This window comes from Camelus ferus, chromosome 15 (genome assembly GCF_009834535.1).
Source record: "Camelus ferus isolate YT-003-E chromosome 15, BCGSAC_Cfer_1.0, whole genome shotgun sequence".
Classification (NCBI taxonomy): Eukaryota; Metazoa; Chordata; class Mammalia; order Artiodactyla; family Camelidae; genus Camelus; species Camelus ferus.
Window position 1 is genome coordinate 1,983,890 of NC_045710.1, and position 21,382 is coordinate 2,005,271.

The 21,382-nt window shown below is 58.2% G+C and overlaps 1 protein-coding gene across 3 annotated transcripts in view; it reads left to right on the forward strand.

Annotated features, from left to right (window-relative positions):
• TRAPPC12 (trafficking protein particle complex 12) overlaps nt 1-21,382 on the forward strand; it is a 54,479-nt gene that overhangs the window by 31,417 nt on the left and 1,680 nt on the right. For 2 of the 3 annotated variants that reach the window (XM_032496951.1, XM_032496953.1), the window contains exons 6-10: nt 1,075-1,187; nt 10,345-10,417; nt 12,514-12,587; nt 15,393-15,491; nt 18,862-18,962. In XM_032496951.1, the coding sequence (XP_032352842.1) occupies nt 1,075-1,187; nt 10,345-10,417; nt 12,514-12,587; nt 15,393-15,491; nt 18,862-18,962 (460 nt within the window). Of the gene's footprint in view, nt 1-1,074; nt 1,188-10,344; nt 10,418-11,451; nt 11,555-12,513; nt 12,588-15,392; nt 15,492-18,861; nt 18,963-21,382 lie in introns of all 3 variants that reach the window. The other variant, XR_004326084.1, reaches the window with a different exon arrangement.

The window sequence follows — 21,382 nt, forward strand, 5'->3', positions numbered from 1 at the left end:
CTCTCCTTTCAGCATGTTTTCCTCAATCTGAGAAGACTGCTTAGTTCATCCTACTGCTTCTCACGTTGCTCACCCTTCAGTAAACGTCGGCCTTCCCAGTTCCTCCTTAGAACAGGCTGGTGAAGGAGGGGAGGTGTCCAGTTTTGAGTTCCGGTCCTATCGTCAGAGCCCGAGTGGAGGCCCCCTCTCTCCCATCTCACAGGCGGGATGCAGGGATGCGCTTCCCCAGCGTGGACACATCTTGGTCACCTTCAGTGTATTGTTTAACAGATGCACAGATGGACGCGGCTCCTCTGGTGCTAAATTCAGGTCTGCATGTTAGCTTAACTGATTTGAGCTGTAATGATTTCATATGAATCTTACTTGCACAACATGATCCCTGCGGGTTCCCGTGTGCGCGGGCGCGTGCCCAGCCGCCATGAGCCCCCTCCTGCCACGGGGCCCCAGGAGCAGCGCTGAATTACCCTGTAAATAACCAGTCTTCTAGGGCCTGCTCGGGCTGGGTTTTGACATAAAGGCAGCACTGAGGGCGGAGGTAGTTTGGTTGATGGATGTTTGACAGCCCGGGAGTGGGCACCGTGCTCCTGCGGGGGCGCAGACATCACCCAGCTGTGTCCCAACGATGGGGCAGTGGAAGCGAGAAAGACCGGCTCACGGGGGAAGGAGGGGTCAAGGGAAGCAGGTACAGAGAGGGTCCCGGCTCCAGGTCCCACCTACCTGGAAAGTGAGACAGAAATGCGAGGCAAACTTCCTACGACCGCGCCTCGTGGGAGAGTTGAGACCATGGCCCGTGGGCAGAGGATCCAGGGCGCCTGTGCTCTCTGCGTGTCCACCTCATCTGTTCACACACCCGGCCTCCCAGCAGCCTGGCCGCATCCCAGTCCCCTGTCCTGCTGGGCAGATGACCAGAAAGGTTGAGAGGATGCCACCCGCCCAGCACACAGGACAAGCAGGTGGCGGGAGGTCAGACTGTCCCCACACCACAGAAAGGTCCTGGGCCTGCGGAAGAAATCCGAGTCTGAGAGCGTGCTTGGTCACAGCAAACAGCCTAACTCTGTCTGACTTTACCTCCAGGCTCCATGGTCCCCTTCTCGATGCGGATCCTGCACGCGGAGCTTCAGCAGTACCTGGGGAACCCTCAGGAGTCGCTGGACAGACTGCACAGGGTGAAGGCCGTCTGCAGCAAGGTAACCTCTGCTCCGTCCCTCCCCGCTTGGTGGGGGACACCCCGTTTCTCTCCCATCCGCACAGGAAGCACATGGTGCTGCTGTGTGCCCATCCCACCCCCGCGACCAGCATCACCGCCCCCTACTCCAGGAGGGCAGGGTGACCCGGTTTACTGTGGCCGTGCTGTTCACTGTTCTTGCTGACATTATTCCGGGGGGCAGTGGGTGGATTTGGCAGAGCTTGAGGCCTGAATCCTCCTTTGCTGTATCAGTAGTAAATGAGAAGCAGGAACACTTCTCCTGTGTAGAAATCACACACATTTGCACACCCACGCCGCCGCTGGGAGTCCTTAAATGCGCCAGACCCCCCTGCAAAGTCTTGAGCACCTGCTTCGTGTCTGACAGAGGCACTGGAGCAGCATTTAAAGAGATGATGGTCTAAGATGTTCCAGAATCAAAGCAAATTACACTGTATCATGACAGCTGTCGTTAGTGATTCTGACTCCGGGGCAGGTAAGGTTCACAAGTGCTTCCTGGATCCTCCTTGGCTGTGGAGTAACAGTCATGTAGAAGCGTCGAGCCGCAGCAGCAGCAGGTCAGGTTCTTCCGTTAAGTGATGGAGCGAGGAAGGTGGGGCTTGGAGTCTCCTCCTCCGGGCGGCGGGCAGCCCGCCTTCTGAGGCCCTGGCCTTCCGGCGGAGGTGAGACCGCCTCTCCCGCCCCAGCGCAGCCGCTTCAGGGAGGCGCCATCTGTCATTTGCTCGGAAGAAGCCGGGCTTTTCCTTTTGGGGAAGGTTCGCCAACAGGCGGTTAGTCTGCGTTCAGCCAGCTGAGGGCATTGTCGTGGATTTTCACGTGGGGACATCACTCGTGACCTTCACGAAGTGGCCCTGGGCGCCGGCCTTCTCTGCTGTCTTCGAAGGAGGGGGTGACAAGTAAGAACCACGCAGTGAAAGTGTGAATGTTTGGTTCAACTCTGTTGTATCCGTGAAGAGTAAAATGTACCTCGATGTAAAGTACGTTTGCCGCGCTGCCGTGCCTTAGGAAACGATGGCTGTCACATCGAGGTGGCAGTGCCTCTGCCTCTGTCCCTGGCCACCCTCTTCTCCGCGGGCTCGTCCACCTCTGGGTCCCAGGGGAGCTTTGCAGACCGGTCGGGAAAGAGCCAGGTGAACACGTTTGTAAAAACCCATTTGCATAAATAGTGAAGCTGCGTCAGCCTGAGGTTGGGTCGTCACGGATGGGGAGGTGCCCCGTGTGGCTCTAAGTTCAGTGCTGTCCTGCCCTAAATTTGATTTCTGCAGCCTCCACCCCCCACCAGCTTAGCCCAGCCAAGAGTACCAGGTAAAGAAGTGCCTTTTCAGGGACCCTTGTGCCAAAGGAGCCAGAGGGGCAGACACATCCACGTGCACTCTGGACGGGACGCTGGTTTGCGCTGGTCTCGGTGGGAGGCCGCTAACCAGGCAGCGGCGGCTGGTGCGCTTCTAGGAAGGCTGAGGACCTTTTCTAAAAAGGATGTCCAGCAAGTGGACGTGCTCAGTTACGCTGTTTCACTGGTAAACGAAGTTAAAAATGGCAGAGAGAACAGGCATTGTCGGCCCTCTCCCTGCCAGCGGGCTGGGCTGGCCATCCACGTGCTGACCACATCCGCCTCCCCTGACCCACACGTTCCCTTGCCCTGCTTCCCGGCTGCTCCGGCAGAGCACAGGCTGATTGTGGCTTCATCAGACAAGACGGGAGTGATTGGCAAGCGGAGAGGAAATGGAGAGGCTGAGCATGGCTCCCGCTGCCCCGTGTCCTTGACGCACTCCTGGTCACGAGCAGAGATTTCCAGAGCGCCCCTGTGGTCAGGTTTGCGAGATCTGTATCTTGACTCAGCTCAGGTGGAAATTCGCACCTCTGGGGACTCCAGCTTGTATCAGTGTGAGTCCCAGAACAAGGACTTGGGCACATCAACCACAGCCCTCAGCAGCCCCAACCCTGCGTGAAATCTGATGCTCCAAAGTGACCCACAGGCCTCACAGGTTGGCAGACGTCCCACCCGACACCCACGTGGTAGCCCAGCAGCGAGCGGGCCCTGGGGAGTGAGGTCTGGACGCTGCACTCGGCATTGTGTGTTCTCCCTCCGTGACCTGCCTGGAAGGAAGAACGCATTGCTTCAAGGTGTGAAGCCCTGCCAGGCACAGCCACAGGCTGTGGCTGGAGGGGCTCTGGAGTCAGGCAGATGGAGGGACGGCTGTTTCCAGGTGCGACCCTGACTCCTCCAGCAGAGTCACCGGCCCGCGGAGGCCTCGAGCGCCCTTCCGCCCCCGTGGAGGAGGAGCATCTCCGCCGCCCCTGGGCTGCCTGGCGGGTTAGATCAGCCACCTGGCGCAGTGCCTGGTCCCTGAGTGTTTACTGTTCCTTCAGTGGCTCGGAGCAGCTCCGAGAAGCGTCTTCACCTTGGAAAGCCTGTTTTCTCCCCCAGGAGACTGTGGTAGGGATGGGAAAGTCCCAGGACGGTCCAGAGAAAGCTCAGCCCTCTACACATCCCGCATCAGTCTGGACTGTGTGGATCCCTGAGTTAGGGCCAGCCTCCAGGGGTCCGGTCCGTACACAGGATGTTTCATGCACCACCCACGACCCGAGACAGGTTGACAGAGGGACTGGTACAAGCCTCCTTCCTCTGGAACTTCCCTGCAAACCAAGGTCCCCAGACCACCCATGCTGGTGTGGCCTGGAGCTCATCCGAAGTGCAGGTTTGGGGCTGCACCCCGCATACGAATCAGAACCCAGAGTTTAAAGTAGGTCATGCATGTGCACCAGGGTCCTCAAACTTCTGGGACTCCTGGAGCAGGTGTCTGTGGGATGTTCTTGTGGGCTGCGGAAGTTTGCTGGGAACCCAGAGGTGTTTGTACGTGACCTACCAAAGTGTCAGGTTACCCAGTTAGAACGCTTGCCCTGCCCCCTCCCCGGGTAACTGCAGAGAACTCGAAACTTGGGTTTGGTCTTTTTAAACATGGATGAGTTACAAGTTGCCTTTCTGAGATGAGGTGGTGTTGGTGTATACGGAGTCAGGCTGATGGGCTATTTGAGGATGCGGGTTTTTCCTTGGGTAAAACACAACCACGAGTCATTTGCCCGCCCTCCCTGCTGTCCGGGTGCTGACGGCCGTCTGCGTGGCTGCAGGGAGACTGCCCCTCCCGGAACCCGCACACACGAGCCCAGTACCCGCGGGCGGGGGCAGGGAGGGGTGCTGAGATGCAGCCTCTCAGCTCTGGTCACACCTGTCTGCTGACAGAACATTCCGGAACCATCTCCCAGGCCACTTTCCCCCGGCTCCTCCTCGTTCACCACCAAGCAGCATCTGGGCACTTTCAGAACCACTGCTGCCTCAGTCTTAGAGCTTCAGAGAGCAGCTCGTTCTAGGACACCACTGAGGAGCCCGTTTTGGAGTTTCCACATTAAACCCAAACCCCCAGCATGTCTCAGTACGCCGCCCCGCTGCACTGTCCCTCGCGGGAGGCCTCCCACGGGAGTGCCCGGTGACTGTTCGTCCCTGTGTGCTGGTGACCAGTTGCTGTGTAACTTACTAGCCCAGAACTCTGTGGCTCAAAGTGACAGTGACCTGTCGTCTCAGCGCGTCTGTGGGCTGGAGTTGGGGCACAGCTCGGGGGGTTCAGGCTCAGGGCCTCTCGGGAGGAGAGCCCGAGATGTGGGGAATGGGGTGGGACTGCGTCGGCGAAGGTGCTCCTGGGGCTGGAGACACGGCCCCTCAGCCCGCCCCCTCCCTCCCCGAGCTTGCTCCTTGCCCCCCACTGCCCTCTCTGAGGCTCTGCTGGCTGCCGAGCCAGGACGGCTGTCTGCGGCCTGGGCAGCGCTGATCTGTTCGCAGGATTTGGTCTCAAAAGCACATACTTGTGCTTCTGGCCCCACCTTCACCCCGGCTCCGGAGATGAGCTTACAGCCCAGCTTCTCTGAAGCCTGTCCAGTCGGCACAGTAACCAGCAGCAGGGCCACGACCCTGGTTCCTGGGACGTCGCGGGCTGGAGTACGCAGACTTGCACTGTGAGAGCAAGATGGACCCGGTGGGGGCCCCCAACGGTGACAGAAGCCAGCGTCTGCGTGGAAGCCCCCAGCCGCCTGCTTCAGTGCCGAGCCCACAGGCTCACCCTGCGCGCCGTCACTCAGGCGCTCGGGTCTGCGGGGAGACGAGGGGGGACCCGCCAGCACCGGCTGCAGCTCTGACTGGAGAGTCTGAAGCCTGGACACTTGGCGCAGGTCCTGGGAAGGTGACACTCTCATCATGGCCTCTGTGACAGAGGCCTTGGTCTGCAGGGGACAAGCCCGCCTGTGTGGGTTTCCTGACCTGTGCCGTGTACTTGAGCCCAGTGCCCGGGTGCTCCTCACCCACGGTCAGGGCCTGGAGAAGATCCCTGCCTGCACAAAGTCCAGCTGCTTCCGTCCGGGCCCCATTTTCCTGAGGACTCCCCCGAGAGGCCCGGAGATGGGTGCGGGAGCAGTGCCGTCCCGCTGCTCCAGGGCCCCGAGGACAGCTGCGCCTCCCTCACCAGCATGTGCTGTCCTGTCCCTCTCCCTCTGGGCTTGCGGGGCGTCTCATGGGCCCTTGTCTCCCTCCCACCCCGTTTCGTCCTTCCCGCCCCACACAATCCTCCTGCGCTAAAGCCGACCAGCCTGTCCTTCCTTCGTGCTGGCGTCTGCTCCGAGGAGCCCGGCCAGACCCGTGGCCCAGAGGGCTCCTGCCCCGCATTCAGCACTGCCCTGCAGACCAGCGTTGCCGTGGTGTGGTCTCTGCCTGATCCCCAGTAAAGCCTTCATCACAAAAAAAAACCCACCTGACACCATTTTTGGCATTTTGCTCAGTGACAGCACACATCCAGAAGTTATGTGTTTCTTCCCCTGGAGTTCGTGACTGCCTGCTGCCCCCGGGTGGCCGCCCAGCATTCCACTGAGCAGGACAGCCTGATGGCCGGGGTAGGAGCCTGGCTCCCTCCGCCCAGTGCCCAGCAGGCAACCTGGTATTGTTCCTGTGCCCCAGGCCCTGGCCTCCCGCAGTCAGCGGGCGGCTCCAGGCATGAGAACCCCAAGCGCCAAACATGTACCCGTCGTGGGGAACATGCCAGGGAAAGGGCAGCCTGCTTGGCCGCGAGGCCTTCATGTGAACTTGGTGGAGCTGAGACGCAGGTTCGGGGGCGGCCGCGGCGTCTGCTGTCCCAGAGCCCAGGTGGTGTCGCTCTGCCACCGGGGCCTCACTATCTTCCACAATGAGCAGGGTGGGTGCAACGCCTTCATCCTTCTGGGAAGCAGACCCAGGACTGCTCCCAGCACCTGACCTGCACTGGGACGGGAGGGACGGGAGGGGTGGAGGGACAGGAGGGACGGGAGGGAGATGCGGCCATGGCAGTCTGAGTGGCTCAGGCTTTGGGTTGGGAGTGTTTCTGCACTTTGCTTTATGGAAGCAACCTTGTCGATCACGCACTGTGACTGTGACTGCAAAGTCCGCATCTTGATACCAGAAAGGTGGGAACACTTTCTCTTTCTTTCCTGAACTCATCTCTTCTGTTGCCTCTCAGAGGAGCCCCTCCTCCATCACTCTCCCCCCTCGTCCTCCACCACTTCTCCCCCCTCGTCCTCCACCACTTCTCCCCCCTCCTCCACCACTTCTCCCCCCTCCTCCATCACTTCTCCCCCCTCCTCCATCACTTCTCCCTCCTCCTCCATCACTACTCCCTCCTCCTCCATCACTTCTCCCCCCTCCTCCACCACTTCTGCCCCCCTCCTCCACCACTTCTGCCCCCCTCCTCCATCACTTCTGCCCCCCTCCTCCACCACTTCTCCCTCATCCTCCACCACTTCTCCCCCCTCCTCCATCACTTCTCCCCCCTCGTCCTCCACCACTTCTCCCCCCTCCTCCATCACTTCTCCCCCCTCCTCCTCCATCACTTCTCCCCCCCTCCTCCATCACTTCTCCCCCCTCCTCCACCACTTCTCCCCCCCTCCTCCACCACTTCTCCCCCCCCTCCATCACTTCTCCCCCCTCGTCCCCACCACTTCTCTCTCCCCCTCTCTCCTCCACCACTTCTCCCCCCTCCTCCACCACTTTCTCCCCCCCCCTCCATCACTTCTCCCCCCTCCTCCATCACTTCTCCCCCCTCGTCCTCCACCACTTCTCCCTCCTCCTCCATCACTTCTCCCCCTCCTCATCACTCCTCTCCCTCCTCCTCCATCACTTCTCCCTCCTCCTCTCACTTCTCCCCCCTCCTCCATCACTTCTCCCTCCTCCTCCTCCATCTTCTCCCCCCTCCTCCATCACTTCTCCCTCCTCCTCCATCACTACTCCCTCCTCCTCCATCACTTCTCCCCCCTCCTCCATCACTTCTCCCCTCCCCCTCCTCCATCACTTCTCCCCCCTCCTCCATCTCCTCTCCTCCTCCATCACTACTCCTCCTCCTCCATCACTACTCTCCTCCTCCTCCATCACTTCTCCCCCCTCCTCCATCACTTCTCCCCCTCCCCCTCCGTCCTCCACCACTTCCTCTCTCCCTCTTCCCCCCTCCTCCATCACTCTCTCCCCCCTCCTCCACCACTTCTCTCCTCTCTCCCTCATCCTCCACCACTTCTCTCTCCCCCCTCCTCCACCACTTCTCCCTCCTCCCTCCATCACTCCTCTCTCCCCCCTCCTCCATCACTTCTCCCTCCTCCTCCTCATTCACTTCTCCCCCCCCCTCCACCACTTCTCCCTCCTCCTCCACCACTTCCCTCCCCCCTCCTCCACTTCTCCCCCTCCTCCACCTCCCTCTCCTCCATCACTTCTCCCCCCCTCCTCCACCACTTCTTCCCCCCTCCTCCACCACTTCTCCCCCCTCCTCCACCACCTTCTCCCTCCTCCTCCACCACTTCTCCCCCCCTCCTCCACCACTTCTCCCTCATCCTCCACCACTTCTCTTCTCCCCCCTCCTCCACCACTTCTCCCCTCATCCTCCACCACTTCTCCCCCCTCCTCCATCACTTCTCCCTCCTCCCCATCAGTTCTCCCCCCCTCCTCCACCACTTCTCCCTCACCTCCACCACTTCTTCTCTTCTCCCCCTCCTCCACCCGCTCCCTCCCCTCCCCATCACTTCTCTTCTCCCCCCTCCTCCATCACTTCTCCCCCCATCCTCCCCCATCACTTCTCCCCCCTCCTCCACCACTTCTCCTCCTCCTCCATCACTTCTCCCCCCCTCCTCCACCACTTCTCCTCATCCTCCCCCACTTCTCCTCCCCCCTCCTCCACCCACTTCTCCCTCCTCCTCCATCACTTCTCCCCCCTCCTCCATCACTTCTCTCCCCCCCCTCCTCCACCACTTCTCCTCCTCTCCATCACTTCTCCCCCCTCCTCCATCACTTCTCCCCCCCCTCCCTCCACCACTTCTCCCTCATCCTCCACCACTTTCTCTCCCGCCTCCTCCACCACTTCTCTCCGTCCCCCCCTTCTCCCCCTCCTCCTCCATCCCTTCTCTCACCACCTCCTCCCTCCATTCTCTTCTCCCTCTTCTCCCTCCCCTTTCTCCCCCCCATCCTCCACCACTTCTTCCCCCCTCCTCCACCACTTCTCCCCCCTCCTCCAATCACTTTCTCCCCCCTCCTCCACCATTCTCCCCCCCTCGTCCTCCATCACTTCTCCCCCCTCCTCCAACACTTCTCCCCCCCTCCTCCACCACTTCTCCCTCCCTCCCCATCCACTTCTCCCCCCTCCTCCATCACTTCTCCCTCCTCCTCCATCACTTTTCCTCCCTCCTCCTCCTTCATCACTTCTCCCTCCTTCTCCTCCATCACTTCTCTTTCCTCCTTCGTCCGTTCTCTTCAACCCGTCCCGTGATTCAGCCCAGGCTGGAGAGACCGCGGCCCCTAAGGGGGCCTCCTCAGGGTGCATGGGGTCAGTCTGCAGGTGAGGCACAAAGACCAGGCCCCAACCCGCCCTCACAGGTTGTGTAGTCTGCCTCTGCACATGGTTCTCGTTCTCTGGGGCTCTTTTGTGGTCGCTTTGCCATCAGAGAACTGTGTCTTCCCCGTGCCCCCATCCATGGACAGTGACTCGAAGCCAGTGAGCTGGCCGTCTGCAATGTGTGCGGCCCCCGGGGCTGGGAGGAACCAGGCCGCTTGCCTTTCTTATTCAGCACCTCTCGTGCCTGCTCTCTGCGCCTGTCCCCTCAGCGGCACCATGAAGACTCTCCTTCCTGGTCAGTTTCTGTTCTTACGATTACTTATCAGAAGACAGGTTAGCTGAAAAGTGTCATTTGGCCTGGTTTAGACCAACTAGCTAGTCTCGTGGTTACAGTTTTGAACCCAGTGTGTCCTAAGTGGTCCCAGAGGATGGGCCTTCGTGTCCACAGCCGACTGTCCACCTCGTGCGAAGCACTGGCCCTGGCGGCCGAGGAGGCCCAAGTAGCCCCCCGCCTTGCGGACGGGGCGAGGCGGGCGAGAGCCCAGAGCAGCTCCTTCGTCGGCCGCGCGTGGGGCGGTGCTCGCCGGCGGGGCGGCCTGCTCAGCAAAGGGCCGGTTTCCCAGAAGTATGCGGCCTGCAGTCGCTTGTCACAGGGCGCCGCACACCCTTGTTTCAGTCCACGGGTCTTCATTGTTCTCCCCAGCGGGCAGTCTTCACTCGCAGCGCTTTTTCTCCTCACCCTGCCCTCCAGAAAATACGCCTTCTGCCCAGATGACAGTGGAGCAAATTCTTTCCTTCTAGGGAAACCAGATCACAAAGGAAGCAACCCAAAGTTATTAGCCAAACAGTAAAAACCATGTAAAGTGACAGGTGCTCCGGATTTATTCGCGACATTAAAAAAAGGCCCCACGCCTCGTGGTGCCCTGGAGGAGGGAGACGTGTTTTCTCAGAAGTTATGACCGTCCTCCCAGGTGACACACCTGACGCCTTTCTCTCAGAGAGGACACCTCCGCCCACGGCCATGTCTCTGGATGCTTTACGGGCATCGTGAACCCAACGTGCCACCTGCCAGAGAGCCACTCCCCCGCTTACTGTCACCTCTGTGTGTCGTGAGCCGCGATGCTTACGATGCCCCTGGGAAGCATTCCTTGGCAAATTGGTTCCCACACAGAGCAATCTGCTTCTCCTGTAATCTATGATGGAAAAGCCTAGAAGTAAATTCATTCTTGTTGCTCTCACTCAAAATTCCCACAGATCCTCGCGAACTTGCAGCAGGGCCTAGCCGAGGACGGGAGCGCCAGCAGCCTCTCTCAGGAGAACAGACAAGGTCAGTGGGCCAGCCCCCCTTCCTTAACAGGTCACCAGAGTCTTCAGGAGACTCGGCCCCAAGGGGATTTCTCTCTCTCACTTTTCTGTCTCACTAAGTAACACACTCCTCACCCTTCATGCGCTTGCCTCCTCGGTCCCTTTGGGGAAGCAAGCACCGTGCTTGGCGCTGTTAACACGTGAAGGCCAAGTTAGACCTGAGCCCCGCTCCCGGGGGCCCCGTCGGGTGGAGAAGACCCGCCCGCACCGCATAATCCCAGAAAAGGATGTGGTGCCATCGGGGAGAGAAGCCCGGCCCGGCCCGCCCACGGGAGCCGGGAGGCCCTCGGGCTGGGGTCCTCCCCGGGAGGGGGGCTGCCCCGCCAGAGCCACAGGCTGTGGCAGGAGGGAGCAGGGGCGGGGAGCCAGCAGGGAGCCCGCGAGGAGCTGGAGGGAGAGCCCTGTGGGCCCTGCGTGCGGAGCCCGGGGGCCTTGGTGCCAAGGGTGTCCTCAAGAGCACTGGGCGGACGGGCCGGCTGTTGGGAGACAAGCTTCCTGGCTGAGGCTTCTCAGCCGAGAGAAGGACTTCCAACCACGCTTTGAGCCCCAGCTCAGCTGCTGCCTCCCTGAGGCGCCCCTCACCTGCCACTGGATTCTCAGGCCAGCACCTCTGCACGGCAGCCTTTGGGGCCTGGTCATCAACTGTCCCCACGGTGTCACCTCCCTGGGCCAGGGGCTCGGTGGTCTCCACCTCTGTGCGCTGTGAGGAGGCTGATTGGGAGGGGGTCCGAGAGGCAGCCCCCTGGGCAGAGGGAGGGGCCAGAGCCCCAGGTGTGGCAGGGCGCCTGGCGAGGGAGACTGGGTGCAGCGGGGACCCAGGTGCGGTGCCCAGACGTGCCCCTGACTCAGGGAAGAGGGGGAAGCCTCCTGGGGGGGGTGTCACCCTCAGAGACCAACAGCTCTGGCTGCGTTTGTGCTTTGAATACAAAGCCCTTTCTTTGAGAAACCCCAGGTGACCACGTCCTTCTCAGTAATTTGAGGGCAGGTAACTTGCAGGGTCTGACGGGGGAGTCTCGGAGCCCTCAGACGCCCGCCCGCCACGTGTTCACGTCCTGGTCATCACATCCACTCGGGCCCCGGCCTTACTGCGGAGGAGCAGGTAGCTGTGGGACCTCAGAAAGCAGTGCCTGCAAATCCGATAGCTCACGGCGGATAAACAAAGGCAAAGAGGGAAGAATTAATACTCGGAAGTCTGCAAAGATAATCTAAGCAAAGTGCAGCTCACTGAGAGTCCACATTGTACCTTCATTAAGAGAAGATATCGTTCAGAATTTTTTCCACAAAAATGATGTTGTAAGAGGAATATAAGCCGCTAATGTATTTTTAATTGCTGAAAGGCAAAGTGAGTTACGTTCTTAATTCTGGCAGTTAAGGTTTGCGTGTTTTTCTTAAGCGCTCCAGGAATGAGCGTCGTTTGCAGGAGATTGTGATCCCAAATGGCCCGTGGGTGCTGGCAGCAGCAGGAGGGTCAGTCTCAGTAAGCAGGCAGGTCAGCGAGGGGCAGGCTCGCCCAGTCCCACGTGCAGACACGCCTGGGATGTGCTCGTCCCTGGTCCTGAGCCGGACTGCGGGCTGACCGCCCGACCGCGCACTGGCCCTCGCCCCGCCCTGCTCCCCACGTCCCCCCACTCTCCGCCCTCGAAGCCTGGGGAAGCAGATAGGGTAGGAATTGTTTCCACTCAACAGTGTCTGCCACCGGGGCACGGCTGCTGACATCTGGCGGGTGACCATCCACCAGCCCTGCGGCCGGGGCGGGGGTTCTGGGTGGACCTCCTGCTGATCCACTTTCACACCACCTTCCACCTGCTGCAGGTGCCCTCATCTTCCCAGGATTTGCTCCTCGTCTCGGGGTGCTACCCTGGGGACATGGCCCTGGCTGGACCCTGTGCTCGGTCGCCCTCCTGTTTCCCTTGCTCTGCCCAGACCCAGGAGCACAGCTCAGGGGTGTGGGCTGAGCAGCAGTGAGCCCCTGGCCGAGGCCGGGTGCAGGGACGGAGGGGCTGAGTCGGGGCTGAGGCAGGGCGCTCCCGCGCGCACACACCGCGTCCTCTCTTACAGCCTCCATCCAGCTGTGGCGGTCCCGCCTGGGCCGCGTGATGTGCTCCATGGCCAACTGTCTGCTGCTCATGAAGGTAGGACCTCCGGGACCCCATGGCGGGAACACACCCCGAGGAAGCGCACCCAAGGGGTTGCTGAGCAGAATTCCACCCCAGGAAAGAAGTCTCTGTTCTCCCCGGTTAGAGGAGGTGGTTTCCCTGTCCTGACCTGACGCTCGATGGTCCTGGCATCTGGGGACAGGCTTCTCCACAAGACCTGCTCCTTGGGGCTCACTCAGTGCTGCCAGACGGCTAGGGACCAGGAGGCTGAGCGAGGCTGTGTCGGGGGCCATCGGTCCTCTGCTCTGTCGCCTACGCTCCTCCCCAGGCAGGGTCTCCTCCCAACTCACACGGCAGGATCTTGAGTCAGCAGGCCTCCAGCTGAGGCCTCACTTATCAGACACCCAGAGTCGCGCCGTTAACACCTTCCTGCTGCAGAGAGCAGGTCGTGACGCCTCCCACGGGCCGGCCAAGGTCACCCTTGAGCTGGGTTTCAGCAGAACAGGCAGTTTGCGAGGGGAGAAATGTGCCCTGGGGGCTGGTGGGGCAGCCCTGCGAGGACCGTGTCCAGGGCAGCTGTACGTCCCGAGGCCCCTTCCATGCGCCCCGTGCAGCTGTGACACTGAGGTGCAGACTGGCCTCGCACCCCCTTCCCGTCTCTGAGCTCCGGGCGCCTCCCCTGAAACGAGGCGCAGTTCAGCTGCCTTTGCAGCCACCCCCCGCCAGCAGAGTGGGGGTCAGGAGCCCTGGTCCTCTTCCCTCGAAGTCACTGGCATACAGAGGAACCAGGGGCAGAGTGTGAATTCGCAGGCTGCTGTCTCGTTAATCATGGGGAGAACTCGGGAGGGAAGTTTCCGGCTCCACCGGCGGGCTTCCACGTGCGTTTTTAGGACACGTTCACAGACAGGGATGGGGTGAGAGCGCCTCCCCTGTTACGCGGCAGGAGCTCCGCCTCCACCAGGCCGCAGCCCCGCCCCCTCCCGCGTGGTCGGGACGCGGCGCTCAGTGCTGCTGTGCTTCAGAGACGCGTTTCCACAGATGCAGTTTACCGTGAAGTTTTAGGTTAATCTTGCATTCTCATGAGCTAAACAAGGAGTGAAAGGGTCGCAGTGAGGCCTCAGCGAGCAGCTGCCCCTGCTGCCATCTGGTGGGCGGGCCCCGCATCACAGCCGCGTGCGGCCTCCGTTCGCGGGTCTCCCGTTAATTAAATTATGTGTCTGGGCTAACAATGAGTTATTTAATCATCCGGCTAATTATTTTGAATAACATTTCTATTACAGTGAGATAAATATTAATGTAACTTTTTATCGATGAGCAATCTATTCACACGCTTCAGCCGAGCATCTGCAGCAGACGCCGTCACACAGAGGTGCACGTCCTGAGAGCCTGGGGTCCCCAGCCTCACCTGTGACACGTTGCTTCCTCTCCTGAGACTCGGCTGCCTCAGGGCGCCTCGTGGGCAGCCACCCAGGTGCCTGGGCCTCCCACCTTGGGCGCCTGCCCCACCCTGCCCGTGCTCACATCCTCAGAGGACCTGGCGGCCCTGTAAACCGGCTCCCTTCTGGTCACAGGCCTAGAGTCACCGCCACCAAACAGGTGCCGCTGCTGAAAGAAAAATGCCGAAGGTTGGGCTAAATAGGTCTGTCCCTGAGAGCAGCCGTTCACTCCCGTCCTCAGAGCCACCCCCGTGGCCGCAACGTGGGTGACACTCTCCCAAGAGCTCGTTTTAGCCATTTTCCCTTAAACGGGCCATATTTCCTCACCGCCAGTAAATCAGCAGTTTCGCTGAGTGCTCATCAGCTGGCAGAAGCCCTCCCCGTGGCTGCAGCGCCCAGGCGGCTCCTGTCCAGGCCTGGTGGGCCGCACCTGCAGCCCCCAGGACCCTCCTGCCTGCCGGGAGCTTTCCCACAAGGCCCCCAAGCCCACGGTCCTGCCCAGAGCACTCTCCCAGGAGAGCCCTGTTTTAACAGAACAGCAGCTAAATAACTTTCCATCAGGGATCCTTGCTTGGTTTTTTTAAAACCTGTTCTTCCCACATCAAATTGTCTTCAGAAACCTTGGCTCCCGGCCCAGAGCACTGAAACGTGAGGCTGTGAGGCAGCGACACTGGCCGGAGAGCATCCTAGAGGGGCAGTGCGGTGGCCTTGCGTGCCCTCCGCATCCTGCCCCGGCTCTCTGGGGACCGGCTCAGCCCCAGACATCATTGGAGCGCGTGAGACGCAGGCCAGGATTCGGGGCGCGTGCACTGCGAGGGCCCCGTGACATTTGGGTGCTAACTGACAGCCGGGCAAGGTTGCCCTTCATTCACTCTAACCCGAAAGTAAGGGTTGGTGTTAAACACCGCGGGTGATTCTCAGGTGCTCTGCGGTGTCCCTGCTGCCCCTGAAGTCTAGGGCTCTGCCTGACCCAGACCAGGCCGCGAGGCCACCACCTGCCCCTGGCTGGGCCTCCGCTCCCCGCGGGCCGCGCCAGCCACGCAGTTAATAAATTGGGCCTGAGTATTTGGCAGACAGAGACAAGACAGGATTCACCAGTTCACTTGGTCATTTTGTCAGGAAAGGAGTTAGTCTGGGTGCGATGCTGATCGCTGCTTAGAAGGTGGAGGAAGAGAGCCCCTCAGGCTTCGGTGCAGAGCTGGGAGCCCCGGGGAGGGAAGGCAGCCTCCGGACTCAGCCTCCTGGTCTGCATGCCTCCTGCCTGCGCCTCACATGGGGCCCAGCTTCGCGCCTGCTCGCATGGGAGCCCCGCTTCCCGAGCAGGGCTGCAGGCCCTAGTCCATGTGCAGAACTGAGGGTGGTCTCCCTGACTCCAAAATGCTCTCGGGGCCCCTCTCCCCTGCAGGACTACGTGCTGGCGGTGGACGCCTACCGCTCGGTCATCCAGCACCACCCGGAGCAGGAGCCCCAGCTGCTGAGCTGTATTGGCCGGATCTTCCTTCAGGTGCGGACTGCGGGGCTGGGGGTGGGGGGGTTCCCTGCTCGTGCCTCAGAGCTTACTCTGGATTTAAGAGAGAACGCAGGAAACAAGACATCAAGTCAGGTTTCTGTGGCCGTACTAAGCTTTAAGCCCTCCTGGCTTTGACACGATCAGGAAGCCAATTGTGAAACATGAATTTACGTAGATTCCCATCTGGGAGGCGCTGATGTGTTACTTGGGAGACTGTCCGGTTCCAGTTAGAAAAGTTGATAAAACCATAAGGAATCTTATTTTTGCTTGATTGATAATATAGTAACTTGATGATATTTTGCTGGAAAGAGCACTTGACTGCGCGTGAACCGGACAAAGGGCATCCAGCGGTCCCAGCAGCGCAGGAAGCTGGAAGGTCCCCACTTTGCCAAGAACGGCGCCGGTGCCGGGGTGCAGGTCGCTGTGGTACTTGGTGACAGGGAGTGATGGGCTCCCGTCCTCGCTTCTGTCTGTCCCAGGACGCAACCCTGCATGTGCAGGCTCTGCCCTCACCCCCGTGTCTCGGGCTTCTACCATAACTCTGGGAGCTGGGGACGGGGAGCATGACAAGGGGCCACTGATGGCTGGAGAAGGGGCAGACATCCATCGAGCAGGCGCTGAGTGAGCTGTCACCTCACCATGTGGCCCTGGGGGCGTCAACACCTCCTGCTCCCTGTCACAGAGAGACTGCCCTCCCCACACTCCTCACCAGTAGCTCAAACCGTAGAACAGGGACCGTGCCGTCTAGAGCTCGTTTCAGACGGTCGTCCACCGTCACAGTGGCTTCCGGGCGGCTGACGTGGTGGAGAACCCGGGACAGAGGAGCAGTTGATGGGGCTGAGTCTTTCCTCGTTGGCCAGGAGCATGATGCGTCCACACAGGGGCCCCGGGCCAGGCAGCCGTGCCCTGCAGGTCACCGCGGGAGGGACAGAGAGCTCGCCTGCTCCCCGGCCAGGTCTGGCCGGCCCCTCCGCTCCCTCCCTGAGGGGGAGGGGGAGCGGGTGCAGGAGCGGTTCCAGTCTCTGCGCCAGAAACACTCAGGGCCGGGCACCTGCAGTAGGTCCTGCTCCAGGGGCCTGTGTCCCCAGATCTTTGCAGCTGTGGTTCTGAGTGGAATTGGCCTGGGTTTGTGTGTGTGTGAGCTCTTTGCAAAAGCACTTGCTATCTGTTCTGTCTTCATAAAAAGAGGTCAGATTTCTTTCCTTCTCTGTTCTCTGGGGTATTTGGGATACTTTGGAATTATCTGTTCCTTGAAGGTTTGAATAATTCACCTCAGAAAGGTCTAAGGCACACCCCGGGGATTCGTCGGACGGTTGTGACTAATGGCGCCCGCATTCCGTGCGTGGGAGCCTTCTCCCTGTTCCTGGGACCGATGGCGGTGATTTAGAGGCCTGGAAAACCGCCTGTTTGGTCCATGTGTTTACATATATTTGCATAGAGTTCTGTAAAATTGTCTTCTTTCATAATTATTCCAGTTTCCTTCCTACCTGTAGTTGCTTCTCCTTTTACATTTATAATTCTGTGTATTTATGCTTTTTCTTGATTAGTCCATCCACTTACTATCTGCTGTTTTCTTTAAATAACTACTTTGGGCTTATTTGCTTCCTAGATATTTTGTTTCACTTCTAATTGCCTTTTCGTATTGTTTAATTTTTTAAGCTGTCTCTAACTCTTAGAAAATCAGGATTTTAAACCCTAATTATATTTTAATAAATATGGAAATGTAAGCTCACTTTCCAATGACCAGGAAAATCAGTACGTGGCAAAGGAAATTCTAAGATTTCTCCATTATCTCCCACTGGAAAATGGTTTCAGTGCAAGTCCTGTACCAGCCCCGTGAGGCCACGGGGTGCAGAGGGCCCGCCCGTGGTCCGGGAGGTGGACGGACCTGGCTCTGAACCCCTGCTGCTACAGGTCAGCTGTGTGCCCTGAGAAACTGCCCACCTTTGTGAGCCTCATCTTTTAATTGGAGCGTGAAGGGGGGCTAGCAGAACATCACAGGTTGCTGTGCGCTGACAGCCTCGCGCAGCACCCAGCTCCGCACCCAGCAGACACGGGGGGCTTGAGACGTGTTTACCGGCAGCAGGTGACCCTCAGCACGCTCGCCAGCGTTTAACGGGCCTGGCCGGGGGTCCGGGGTAAAGTGCGCCCGCCGCTGGGAGCTCAGATGTCGGGGCTGCGGCGGGCGCGGAGCCGGCCCCGTGGGTGGGCGGCCGCGCGGGAGAACGCTGTTCTGTCTCCTCCCCGCGCGGGTCCGCTTCCTCCCCCGACGCGGGGTCTGCGGGGTGGCGCCACGACCCTGCCCTCCTGTAAGCCGTGGGCAGCCTGGCGCTGGCGCCCGGGCTCCCGGGGCGGGGCCGAGGACGGGGACGTTCCTCCCCCGCCACAGCCGGGCAGCCAGGGCCACGTGTGTCACCGGCCCCGGTTCCCTCGGGGCCCTGGGAGAGGAGCCCGGACCCCCGCCTGCCCTCGGCTCCAGGGCGCGGGGCTTCAGTCTCCGGGCCGGCGGGCGTTCCTGGAAGGAAGGGACGGAGAGTCCGCGGGCCGGGGCTGGAGGGCGCTGGGGGCACGGCCCTGCGTGGTGACCGTGTGCTGAGGTCCGGGGCCCGCTGCTCAGGGCTGTTCCCTAGGCCGGCCAGGGACACAGGGCCTGTCTCTTCCCTTACCCTCGCTGGAAGCTGTTTGTTTAAACAGGATTTAAATTTTTCCTACATTTCTCATTATAAGCCTCAAATCATTGATTTCCTGCCTCACGCGTTTGAGGGCAGAGACCTGATTCCCCCTTACCTCCCCCCCCCCCGCTGTGGTTCTGCAGTGATGGCCACGCAGTGGGGTGCGGCCATCCGGACCCCAGTGACTCTGGCTTCATCTTACAAGGGGCGCTCAGGGGGCTTCCTTACGTTGGGATAAGAGTGGGGTCATCTGTTCGCTTGTCCAATGGGATTGTGTGTTACTGCGTCAGAATATGACTGGAATTTGCAGGTTTGATGGTAACCCCCAAAATTGACTAGGGGACTGCCGTATTATACCAAAGATCAAACAAATGTATTATTTTAGTCATTCATTTTATTTTTATTTTACGTGTCACTAAGCCAGGATTCCTTTCAAAGGGTACAAATCAAAAACTGAGGCTTGTTAACACGGCAGGTGGTGACAGCTCACCCTCTGACATGTGGGTGTCGACACCCCGTGGTACCCCCGTGGCTTTTTTTTTTAAGTAACAATTAGTAAATGGTTACCAAAGTTCTACCCTGCCTGATTCATAACTGTGTTCCAGCATCTTAGCATGATATTAGGGAATTACATACATGGATGAGATTTAACAGTTGTCACCTGAACTAAGGACATGATTTCGTCACAGCAGATTGGAGACATAAAAACGGCTGAAAAGTACTTTCAAGACGTAGAGAAAGTGACACAGAAATTGGATGGACTACAGGGTAAAGTGATGGTTTTAATGAACAGGTATGTCTTTTTCCTCCTTCGTTTTGTCTTTCCTTCCCGTTCCGTTGCGCTGTAACTGACTCAGAGCGCTAAGTAAGCGCAAGGTGTACCGCGTGATGCTTTGATTCACATGCGTCACGTCAGGTTTAGTGAGCGTCCATCTCTTAGACACCAAATCAAGCAGCACTCACTCCCAGCCGGTTCCACGTGTGGTTTCAAGCACTGTGCTGCCTGTATCTGTCGTGTTCGGCACTGCATCCCTCCTACTTACTTGTGACTGGAAGTCTGTACCTTCTGACCGCCTTCACCCAGTCCCCCCTCACCCGCCCCTCCATGGTAACCTCAGATCTGGTCTCTTGTTCTGTGAGTTTGTGTTTTGAAGTGTAACCGACCTGCAGTCCTGTGTTAGTTCCTGTTACACAACCTAGTGATTCTGGTGTTTCGATAGCTTTGAAACTGACCACCACCACGAGTCTAGTCATGACCTGCTCTGTCAGCGTGCGGACACCACCTGGTCACTGACTGCGTCCCGTCCCGGTGGCCCATGTTCTCTGTAACGGGAAGTGTGTACCTTCATCCCCCTCGCCGGTTGCTCGCCCCCCCCGCCCCTCCCCTCTGGAAACCGCCCATTTGTTGTCTGTGTCCGTTCCTGTTGCTGTTTCGCACCTTCCTCATCCAGTCCTGTTGACGGCCACTCAGGCTGCTTCCGTGTCTTGGCCGCTGTAAGTAGTGCTGCAGTGAGCCTGGAGGTTCACGTGTGTCTTTTCTCATTAGTGTTTTTGTTCTCTTTGGATAAACACCCAGGGGTGGGGATTGCTGAATCTTACGGTAGTTCTGCTTTTAGTTTTTTGAGGAATCTTCATACTGTTTTCCATAGTGGCTGCACCAGATTACATGCCCACCAGCAGTGTGGGAGGGCTCCCTTTTCTCCACACCCTCGACAACACTTGTCACTTGTAGACTTTCTGATGGCAGCCCTTCTGACAGGTGTGAGGTGGTATCTCATTGTGGTTTTGATCTGCATTCTGATGATCAGTGATGTTGAGCATCTTTTCCTGTGCCTGTGGGACATCTGTGTGTCTTCCTTGTAAAAATGTCTATTCAGGTCCTCTGCCCATTTTTAATCAGGTTGTTTGGTTTTTTTGATGTTGAGTTGTAGTAGTTTTTTGTGTACTTTGAATATTAATCCTTTATCACATAGATTGTTTGCAAATGTCTTCTCCCATCCAGCAGGCCGCCTTTTGTTTTGTTGGTGGTTTCCTTCCCCATGCAAAAGCCTTTTAGTTTGCTGTAGTCCCAGCTGTTTATTTTTGCTTTTGTTTCCTTTGCCTGAGGAGACAGATCCAAAAAAATATTACTAAGACTGATGTCAAAGAGCACTGCCTGTGTTTTCTTCCAGAAGTTTTATGGTTTCAGGTCTTATATTTAAGCCTTGAACTTATTTCTGTGCATGGTGTGAGAGAATAGTCCAGTTTAATTCTTTTGCATGTAGCTGTCCAGTTTTCCTGACACCAGTTATTGAAGAGTCTGTCTTTTCTCCATTGTATTCTTGCCTCCTTTGTCATAGATAAGTTGACCATAATAAATGTGGGTTAATTTCTGGGCTGTCTGCTCTGTTCCATTGATCCACGTGTCTGTGTTTGTGCCAGTGCCATGCTGTTTTGATGACTGTAGCTTTGTAGTAGTCTGAAGTCAGGAAATGTGAGGCCTCCAGCTGTGTTCTTTTTTTCTGAAAATAGTTTTGGCTATTCAGGGTCTTTTGTGTTTCCATACAAATGTAAAACTTTTGCTCTAGCTCGGTGAAAAGTGTCATTGGTGTTTCGACAGGGACTGCACTGAGTCTGTGTATTGTCTTGGGCGGTACAGGCATTTTAACAATGTCGGTTCTTCCAGTCCGTGACGTGGCGCGTCTTCCCGTCTGTTTGTATGAAGTCTCAGTTTCCTCAACATGATGCAGTTTCCGGGTCTCTTTCCTTCTTGGGTGGGTTACCCCTAGGTGTTGTTTTCCTTTGATGTGATGGTAAATGGGACTGCTCATTACGCCTTCTGGTAGTTAACTGTTAGTGTACAGAAAGGCAGCAGGTTTCCGTATTTGTATTTGTATTTTGTATTTTGTATTTGAAACTGGATGGACTACAAGGTAAAATAATGGTTTTAATGAACAAGTATGACTTTTTACTTGAATATTTTCTCAAGTTTCCCATAATTTTTAAACTCTGTGCGGCACAGCCTGCTGGGGAGAGGGTCCCTTCTGCGTGCAGTGCTGGGTCTCCCCGGGCCAAGGCTGAGCAAGTCAGGGGACCCAGAAGTGTGCTTCCCAGACTTGCAGTGGGATTCTTTTAGTCATAAAAGCTGGTTTTAGGAATTTTTCCCCTGATTTTTCATAGTACTTCTTTATATTGCCCCCATTTCAACCTGAATTTGTGTTAAGTTCTTCTCTC